The sequence below is a fragment of the Morone saxatilis genome, unplaced genomic scaffold (genome assembly GCF_004916995.1).
Source record: "Morone saxatilis isolate NCDOM2014 unplaced genomic scaffold, NCSU_SB_2.0 Contig20, whole genome shotgun sequence".
Lineage (NCBI taxonomy): Eukaryota > Metazoa > Chordata > Actinopteri > Moronidae > Morone > Morone saxatilis.
Window position 1 is genome coordinate 22,879,985 of NW_023339763.1, and position 10,446 is coordinate 22,890,430.

General features: G+C 38.7%; 1 protein-coding gene across 1 annotated transcript in view; it reads left to right on the forward strand.

Annotated features, from left to right (window-relative positions):
- The window catches only part of LOC118332029 (protein turtle homolog B-like), a gene marked incomplete in the record, with an annotated part of 123,289 nt that overhangs the window by 44,536 nt on the left and 68,307 nt on the right, over positions 1–10,446 (forward strand). Inside the window, 1 exon segment of the mRNA XM_035667158.1 lies at positions 8,185–8,336. Within this exon segment, the coding sequence (XP_035523051.1) occupies positions 8,185–8,336 (152 nt within the window).

The window sequence follows — 10,446 nt, forward strand, 5'->3', positions numbered from 1 at the left end:
CTCCCTAAAATTCAGACCATAAAAATACAGTTTTGTTTGTTTAAATTCAAGTAATGGAAATTTCCAGCTGCTCAATATAAGCAGTTTTATCTAGTTTTCTCTGTGATTACAAAATTAATCAAAGGATGTGATTGAATTTCAAATCAGTAGGGTGGTTGTAGTAATGTTGTAAGTAATATTGTAACTAATTATTGTTTGGGGGGGTAATATTATTACTGAAATTTATGAGTAATTAGTTACACTACTAGTTACTGGGTAATGTAATATTATTACTAGTAATGAGTTACCGCCCAACACTGCTAGGTGCTGAAAGATAAATGTAAAGTTTTTGCACACTGAAGCGACCTTTGCAGATCTCTTAAAATAAGAGATTAAAATGGTATTTAATTGGATTAGCATTTGTTTTTAAATTTGCGAGTGAGAGTAAATGTGAGTGAATGTGAAGTCCACAATTTCACTTTTAGCCCAGTTCCTCTATGGTTGACCAAGCGTGTATATGCAACTCTTCTGACAATTGAATTGTGAAGATGAACGGTCAAGCCTTAAGAGCTCCATTAAGCAATGAGGCCTGTGTGAAATAGAGCTGAAAGAAACTGTAAAAAACAAAAAAAATCATTGAGCTTACTTTTTATGTGCTTTAATGTAATATATGAGATGTCATCTACAGTGGATGAATCCACCCAGGCTACACATTTGAACACACAAGCTTCTGTCAATATGTTGAATAATACAGAGCTGGCGGGCTGTAGATATTAAGCAATCACAGTTGGTTCTTACAGCATTGGTGTACATCCTTCAGTCGTAAAGCTGTACTACCTTTGTATATATGTCTCACCACCTGGATATTAATATTGTGAGTGTGCTGAACATTTAACCAGGTGTACCAGCACCATATGTTTATGTGTGACTAATATTCTTAAGAATTGCAGTGACAGAATCTTTAATATTCAGGGCCCTGCTACATACATACATGCTGCATGGAGCTCCAGTAGAGCTTCTATTCATAGTCTCCCATTTGCAATCCACCTCTCCCTATCATTGTCAAACATCAGTGGTTGTCAGTGATTACTCTGAGCACTTTAGCTCTCTGCCCTGTTGGCACTGAAGAAGTAAGTGTTGCATATAGATTCCGGGTGTGAGATGCATATAGATTGTGGGTGAGAGTGCTATATCGTGCCACTGCTTTTCCTCTACAAATGTACACCTTATTCATTCCTGTGAACTTATATTGCTCTCAAACTCCTTCTGGACAGAGTGTGAGTGGAGAACAGGATGAGCAGGAAGAGAGGATGTGTTTCTAAGAATGGTGTAATTATTGTGCAAGCTATTTAGTTGAATGAAAGGAATACTAGCCCCATTGCATAGGACGTTTCAACTCGTAGTATTCTTCTGTTTTAGTTCTAGTTACTATTCTATTCTAGGGATTTTCCTGCTTGAACTAGTAGTCGTTAGTTCAAGCCATTAGTTGACGAGTCATTGCACATTTATGACGGAATAAATACTTCCAACGTCATAAAAACAAAATACACATAGACTTATCGATACGATAGATGATGATGAAAAGTTACTTACAAATCAACTCGCTCCTAAGATGATTTAGACTCCCACTGTTTTCCTCGCTCTCCCTCACAGTGCAGGCCCCTAATCCAGCATGAGGTGATGCCAAAGAAGCAAGGTTCATATCTCCCAGGGTTAGTCTTCAACTGCTCCCCCAAAATAGCTTTAGCACATCCTCCTGCTTGCCATCCCTGTATTCTGCAGCACAACTCTGCAGTGCCTGCATGCTGCACAACAGCCCCTTTCTCTATCTTCCCTCTTTGTTCCTATCTCAGTCTCTACCTCTTTATGTCTTCCCTCTTTTTTTCTTTTTCTCTCTTATAAGCTGTTTTTGTCAAACACACACATCCACACACTTTTCGTCAGCACAGGTTGAGGTCTTTGAGGAAAAGGGGAGGAAAATTTCATTATGCCCCCTCTGTGTCATGGTCTAAAAGCAGATTTAGATATGACCAATGGCCACTGCTATGGCCATACGGTATACTGTCAGATTTACAAACATAGCCCTGAATGGAGTGTCCAAACCACCACGATAAAACGCTGCTTTCAAAATGGTGATCAAGTTAGTGACCTACTACTACCTACTACCAAAGTTATGCTTTATTAATCCCAGTAGTGAAATTAATTTGACCAGTCAACCCATCCTAAGTACTAGGTGCAGTGGGCGCCTAGTATTTTAACCAATGCCATTGCCATTTTGAACTTAAATTACATTAAATGTACAGTATGTAATTTCTGCCACTAAGGGTCTCTCACATTAAGACCATAACAAAAGAAGAAGTTTGATGATGTAAAGTAGCGTGGGATATGATGCCACTGACTGACTGGTGAAACGTTGCATTACCTGAATAAAATGACAGATTTCTTTGAGTTTGAACATTGTAACATTTATCATAATGTAAGTACACAACTCAACAAAATGTATAACATATTCATGTTGAAATGTTATATACCTATTATAACTTTAAAAAGATCTATTTCAGAGTAGAATGAACTCAATTCGTCTAGATATACAGAATCATAACTGGCCCTGTACTCTCCATGGTGCATGGTGATTGTAGATGCACTATATTTTGGTGGCCTGATGTGATGCCAACTGCGGTGACATGAAAGGAGCTGTCACCGTGCTGTGCAGTGGAAAAACGCTCGCACCATGCCAGCAAGACTGATGAATGGTGGTTGGTCACAGCTCAGCTCAGCGTGAGTATTCCCAGCCCTATCAAAACATGGCCAAAGGGAATACCAACATCTCTTTTACCATCTGCCAATCTACCGTTGTGCATCAATACAGACAAATCACATAAATGGTTTGAACAACAGCAATAAGCTTGCAGAATGGAGAGACCACACAAAGTCATGGTTATTACTCTCACAGTAGATAAGTATTTATTCATGTCACCTCCTGCAGTTACACAGAGAGATTGCTGTTGTTGTGATAGCTTTAACAGCAACAGAAACATCTTTGATTGACATGTGAGTGTGTGGACAACCAACCAAAACTGTTCATTCAATGCTCTTTATCCAGGAAGCAATACAGGCCCACAGACACATCCATTACAACAATCTCTTTGCATTTTCATTCAAAGTCTGCTTACTGACTGTTCAAACTTAATGTATAAACACCATTTTCTTCTATGCTAGTGCCTGCAATGTGCCTACAGTTAGCACTAACATTTTAATGCCTGTCACATATGCCACTGCTCAGAATAGGTCAATGGCACTCCATGATGGTAATCACTGCCTTGGCAGATTTATGAATCACATCTCATTACCTTGCAGATTTTGCCTGACAGGATGCAGTCAAGAATGACTTATGATCACAGTCACCCTGCACACAGTACAGTGCTGGCAAACTCCAGATTTTTCCTGCATTTCACTCAACTAGAACGGTCATCATATAAGCCAGTCTCAAAAATGCGTGGAAACAATTAAAATTTTAAAAAACTGCATCGCAGAACCAGTCCATAGTTTTAAGGACAGTGCCATGCAGAAGCCATGTGCTTGTAAACAGTGTTGTACCATATAACTTCCAGAATCAGAATCAGAATCAGAACTTTTGTTTATTGCCAAGTAGGTTTTTACGCCTACAAGGAATGTTGACCTGGTGCAGATTGGTGCATAAAATATACTCATATACAAATACCAATATACAAATTATACAATTATTCAAATCACCAAAATACCACAGAAAAATACAAAGTACTTTATAAAGATAAAGATAAGAAGAGAAAGAGAAAGCTGTGCAGAAGAACGATGGGTGCAATTACATGTAATGCATACTTTATATACAGGGTGGGTATAAGAGTCAATGACAGTGGGTAATTCCGGGCCTTGTTAAGGAGGCCAACTGCAGACGGGAACTTTGCATGGGACATCCATTTTCAATGTTTTAAAAAGCTCTGTCTCTGTTACGAAGTAATTTGTTATATGCCCAGTTTGTTTCACTATAGAGGAGAATGGGGGGAGAGCATCATTTCAAGTAAGGCCTTGAAGTAAGAGACGTATGTTTGTTAGTGGATGCTGTTCATGCAAATCCTTTAGATTTAGAGGAACAGTTGGACAATGGATAGGCACTATCCTATCTCCAATAGTCTGGATTGTGACTATACTATATATAACACACCACAGTTTGCCAATGTTTTGCATGACTTCCAATCGTTTTCCTTGGAGCTGCTGGTTTACATGAATTTCACTGAACTGAAATATACATGAGAAACAAACTTGCAGAGAAATCCATCACACAGTTTGAACAATCTGCTATGAATGGAAAAAAGTTATGCTCCAATATAAATATATAAAGTATAAATTCACACTATAGCTTTCACAACATAATTTTTGCTTAACATTTGTCTTTTGAATTTAATTAACTAACAGCATAACTTCTGAATGCGATGTTTTGTAAAAAGCTGGCTGTCAATTATTGGGAGTCACTGCCCTTGAATGCACCACTGAGGAGAGTTATAAAAATAGTACCTGCTCACAGCTGCAGTTCACATGGCAATAATGTAACTTTGGCAAACGGTAAAGGTGAGAAACTCTCAAAGCTCTACAAACTGATTTTCATAGTTTCCTATAAATGCGTTTTCTTGAGTATAAAAACCAACCACCACCATTTAAAAAAATAAATAAAGCACAATATTGTCATATTACAATATTAATAATTTCAAAAGATACTCTAAAGCTGTAATATAGATATTAATATATACCAATGAATGTGTTCTAGTGTCCAATATGTTTTTTAATAAAATATATAGATGATTCCAGATGCAGTGTTAATATGGCTTCATCTCTAGTCTTTGATGAAAGTAATTTATATCCTCCATCTTTCAGCAACTGCAGATAATCCAAAAATAAGATGCACATAAAGTACCGGAGAGGGCGCTCCAAAGTTAGGCTAAATTTTGGCCATGGAAAAACCGTCCATTTTCAAAGGGACCTCAAGATATCTGAATAAAAATTGTTTTTTTTGGGTATCCAGCTGGTCTCCCCTTTGCAGACATACCCACAAAACATTTAGTTTTTTGCATGTGGTATAAATGTGTTATTTTCGCCTAGTGTATGGGAATATCTCTGCATACTTGGGTCCATAACCAGTGTTGGAATTGCATATTTTGGGAATGACTGAAAAGCTCCAACACAACACAGTTCCAACACAATGACTTACTTTCACTAAATGGATCAATAGAGATTCTGTAAGTGTCCCTGAAGAAGCTGAAGTGCTTCATTCGTCACTATCTCTGAGGCGTGGCAAAGCGTGCAGCGTGGCATTAGCACTATGGCTGGGCTTATGGCTGCAGATGGAATGACATGTTAGCAATTGAGAGGCTACAGGATTACACATGTAAGCAGATCAGCTTCAGTCCTAAGGTGATTAGATTGAGAATATCAAAACAAGAATTATGACTGAACGAAATCTGTATTGAATCACTGAGAATGGTATCACCATGTGTATGTGCTGAATGGGGTTGGTTCACGTTAAATTGGGGGCGGGGTAGTTAGAGAGCACAGCTTAAGTATGTTGTGGCAGGAAGACGTGCCAATTGTCTTGTATGATCATCCATCCATAATCTAGAAGGCCTCTGAGCTAAAGAGGATTTTTTTACAAAATGCAGCACGCCTGGTACATCACAATCTATCAATTAATTGAAGTTCAAAAGCCCTGAAAGGCATGGTGAAAAACCGTCATCCAGTTTATCATTTATCTAAATATATTTAAATAGTAATATTTCACCATCGCTATACTGTATGTATTACATTTATGTGAACTGAGGTCTGATTATAAACGTGACATTTGGGAGGTAGAATCAGAAGAAAACTTTGCATCTCCAACTTCAATGGACTTGTATCCTTGAAGAAGGGCAAGAACAAGCTCTCCTGTTTATTAAAAAATGCTGTTGCTGCCTCAGAAAATGTCACAGCAGAGGATTTTTGCAGGGACAGGCTTTCATGAACTGTGTATGTGTGTGGATTTTGCATATAAATGCATGTGAATGCGAATGGTGTGTGTGCACTAACAGCACCAGGGGTAAGAGCCATTAATGTTTATTCCTCAGCTCAGCTTGCTGTTCAGTTGTGTGACAAGCATTCTGTTTAATAACTGGCTTTCATCGTCTTACCCTCTGTACTGGTACAAGTCTAAAACTGTGGACATGTGCATCCAGGCAGATAGCAAAGGCAAAGCCAGGTAAAGGTTTACACACATGCATTATTAAGTGGTCTCTTGGTAATTTGTTAGATCGGCCAATCTTCTGCTATTATGTACACTCAGCTTGTTCCTAAATATGAATGAGAAGATTTCTGCTATCAAATAGGAATGTTCCTTTTAGGACTTAATTGTCTAAATAGCACTTATGAAATGTCCAGTGTGTAACATTTAGGAGGATCTATTGGCAGAATAGAAAATAAAAATCATTGATACAGTGTTGTAGACAGTGCTCCGTTCATTCCTATGAAAGCTGTTCAGTGGCGCACAAAGCCAAAAAAAGCCACTTCCTGCTGTAAAGAAATTACGGGGATGAGCACATACTGCACACCAGAGACTTTCGCTGGCTAAGCTGGCTAACTTCCAGTATAGCCCTGCGTTAACTTTAATGGGGATAAAATGATTTAATGATGTAGATCTTCTAGACTGTCTAAATGTTTCGGACCAAATGAATCAAATTCTGATAGTGTAATGAGTCAGGGCTATCAGGGGATATCCACTGTTTTACAGCTGCTTCTTTTACAATGTAACCTTATGGGTCAGTGTGCATCATGTGACGCCATTTCTGTAATTACACGGTTCAGCCACTGTATCAAATTGGCTTCAAAGCCTGGCGATATTATTGGGGGCTTGGTTTTCTTTTCTTAGAATGAGTCGTTCTCATCAGGGAGCAGGTCCTCTTCTACAGAGTCCACCATGTTTCTACAGTAGCCCAGAACGGACAAACCAATCACTAGATATAGGGCCTTTTGTGTTTTTTTGCTACATCCATGATCACTAAATGTATAGACAATGGCAGGAAAACAGTGAAATGGAACATATCCCGCTATATGTTAAATGCCATGATCTGCAAGATAACAATACACTCGAGAAATTATTCTATAAATACTGGAATATTAAAAGATTACAATCTCTATAATGTTAGTTAGGCCATAGTTGCTACCATTACATAAAACCTGTTCACTTTTACATACCCTCACTGCAGAGATGCATCACCACTTGATGGTGGTGCCCGTTTTTGAGCAAAGATAAATACTTATTATATATTTAGGAGACAAGACATCCTATTAATGGAACTGAAATAAACAGTTGTTTTTTCCACATTTCCATTTATGTTCAAGAGCCAAACTTATGACAGTTGATCAGTCTCCCTTACAGTCTCCTGGCAACCATGATATACCAGTATGTGTTACAAAAAATAAATATTTTGTTAACACATCATGTTATGTATGTTGATACAGCCAGATTCAGCTACCAGTGCAGTTTTGTCTTCATTTGTGGAGTTTTTCCCAGTGCTTAGCAAGCACTGAGTAGTGCTCACTCGCTGTGCAGTATGCTTGCAGTGGGTAATCAGTGCTTAACAATAAAGAAGAGAGTGCAATATTAAACCAAAAGGTTTTGAACTTGTACCTAGACTGAGCCACCAAAGCAGGTGTGTAATTTGTAATATTTTCCCACTAAAGAATTTGGTTTTTAAATACAGCTGACCCGTCAGAATGTAGCCATATTTTCCTGAACAGAAATGTGTCTGAACCACTTAGTTGTACTGCCTGTTAATCAAAACCTGCACACTCTTGGGACAATAAACCAGGGACAAATCAGTCATACATGGAGCAACACACAACATACGATTTAACCAATCATGTTCATTTTTTCAGCCAGTGCACTATATTATTGTATTTTGAGAAGAGTATATTGAGGGAATATTGTAGGGTTAAATGAATGTTGTAAATTGAGATCTGCAACGATTGTTCAAAGCTTATTGCCAAAAATGAATATTTCAATGGAATCTATGTGCTCAGAACTGGTGCTCAGAGTTGTCGCTGTAGTACGCAGCGGATCCAGTTTATATTGGGTCAAAACATTTTAAGATGTCCTTATTCATTCTTTTTCTCCAAACCTCCCACTATCCTCTGACTCCTCAGCTCCCCCCACGTTCTCGGATACGCCACCTCAGTACGTAGAAGCCAAGGAGGGGGGTAGCATCACTTTGACCTGCACGGCTTTCGGCAACCCCAAACCCTCGGTCAGCTGGTTGCGGGAAGGCAGCCTCATGGTCAGCAGTGCCAAGTATAAGGTATGTAACTATATCATGTCCTTATGTGACATCTGACTATTTATTGTGTTACTCCTTTGGTATATTTTGAATGGAAACAGATGGACAGGCATGTAATAGATGTCATGTGTACAAAATAGGCCTTAGTAGTAGTAGCAGCAGTAGTAGTAGTAGTAGCAGCTGCTTGCTGCTTCTCTGATACTTTGATGTCGCAATTGTCTACTCTGGACAGCTTTGCTCACCAGTCTCTTCCATTTTCGTAGCAAGCAACGTAACATTACTAGCTTAGTTTACTGACAGGTCAATAAGGCATGCAATAGGTCAAGTTGATAGTGGAGCGCCCTCTGCTGGGTCAGAAGGCATGAAGGTCTGGAAGAGGACAGACTGCACGAACACACAGGAGGCAAAGCTCAAGCACACCATTCACATGGAGGGAGACAAGGACATCATGCACAGGGGAGGTAGAGAGAAGAGGAGATGATAAATCTCCTGGAGAATGTGTGAATCTATTAGTAAGAATGAACCTTGTGGGGTTTACTGTAAGTGAAGCAGATAAGCAAATCTATAGTAATTACAGTTGGAATTTTTCAATTTCAGGGTTCGGTATTAGTTTTAGAATTTTTGTTTACTGAGGAAAGTAACATTTGTGCTAATAGTATGTTCTGTGCAGTATCTATCATTGAGTCCTGCACGTTGGAATAGAAAGGACTCCCCCACATTAGATCAATTATTTAAATGACTGAGCTTTGTTCATAGGAGAGTTATACATCTACATTTGTCCCAGTCCCAGGTAGCAGCTTTCCCCAAGTCCCTTGACTATACTCTATTTTTCTATAGAATGGTGAGCAACTGTAAGACCCATGGATATGCTAACACAAGGTTGTGCTCTATACTGACTGAGGATTTAGGTGAAGCTTTAATCTGAATAACCACTTGGTGTTGATACCAAAGTCTGCACTCTGGTGTATTTTATGTGACTACATATATAAACATATTTTGGTGATAAACACTGCTTGAATTGCAAAACTTGTGAAAACACAGTGAAATAACATCTTGTTTTCTAAAAAAGAAAATATTTTGAAGTCACATAAAAAAACTGGGAAGCTGCTTCATCATGCTGTGCTGTCAGATGTTGCGCTTTATTTGAGGAAATGGTTTAAAAGAGCATGTCTTTTAAAGCAGTTTTGACTTCAGCTCTGTTTATTTTATGACGTGCTTAACATAAATATATGTTTTTGGTTTTGCTGCCAAAATATCTCTTGTTCTAAAGAAACATTAATTCGTATTGCCGTATGAACATCATTATAACAAGTTAAATGTTAATGAACATTTATCTTAATATAATCATCCCACCTGTTTATACTGGACAACTCTTCCACGTGTACGTGATGAGGGACAGTCCTTGTTCTGTGCTAAAATGCATTCCAAATTTAAACAAAAGATAATATTAGGCTTCAGGAGCCTGAGTTTGTCTCTAGCAGGATTTCAGTGTTCTGCAAGGGGCAGACCGAGGTGATACCAAAACTGTCCACAACTTTTAACAAGGGAAAACCAAAAGAGAGTGAGTCAAGCCAAGTTGAGCCGTACCATACCATGCTATGGATATAGCTTTAATGCAACCTTTGATACTGTTGATCATAAAATACACTTATCGATAGGGCGACTGTAGCGAAAGTGTGTCTTCCTCTAATCAGAAGGTTGGTGGTTCCATCCCCTGCTCCTTCTCCTGCATGTCGAAGTGTCCTTGAGCAAGATACTGAGCCCCAAATGCTCCCGATGCTGTGCATCGGTGGAGGAATATTAGTTTCTGTTTATGATGGGTCATCCATCACTGTATGATTGTATGGTGAATGTAGCATGTAGTGTAAAAGCGCTTTGAGTGGTTGGAAGACTAGGAAGACGCTACACAAGTACAGTCCATTTACCATTTACTGGAAAAATTGGTGGTACTATTTGGTCTAGGCCTCAGCTGGTTCAGATCATATCTCAAAGTTGTCATTGGTGGATCACCATGACATACAGAGTCCCCCAGGGTTCCATTCTTGGGCTGCTATTATTCAACCTATATAGTCATCTTCTACAGTCATGGAAAAAAATATTAGACTACCCTTGTTTCTTCAGTTTCTTGTTC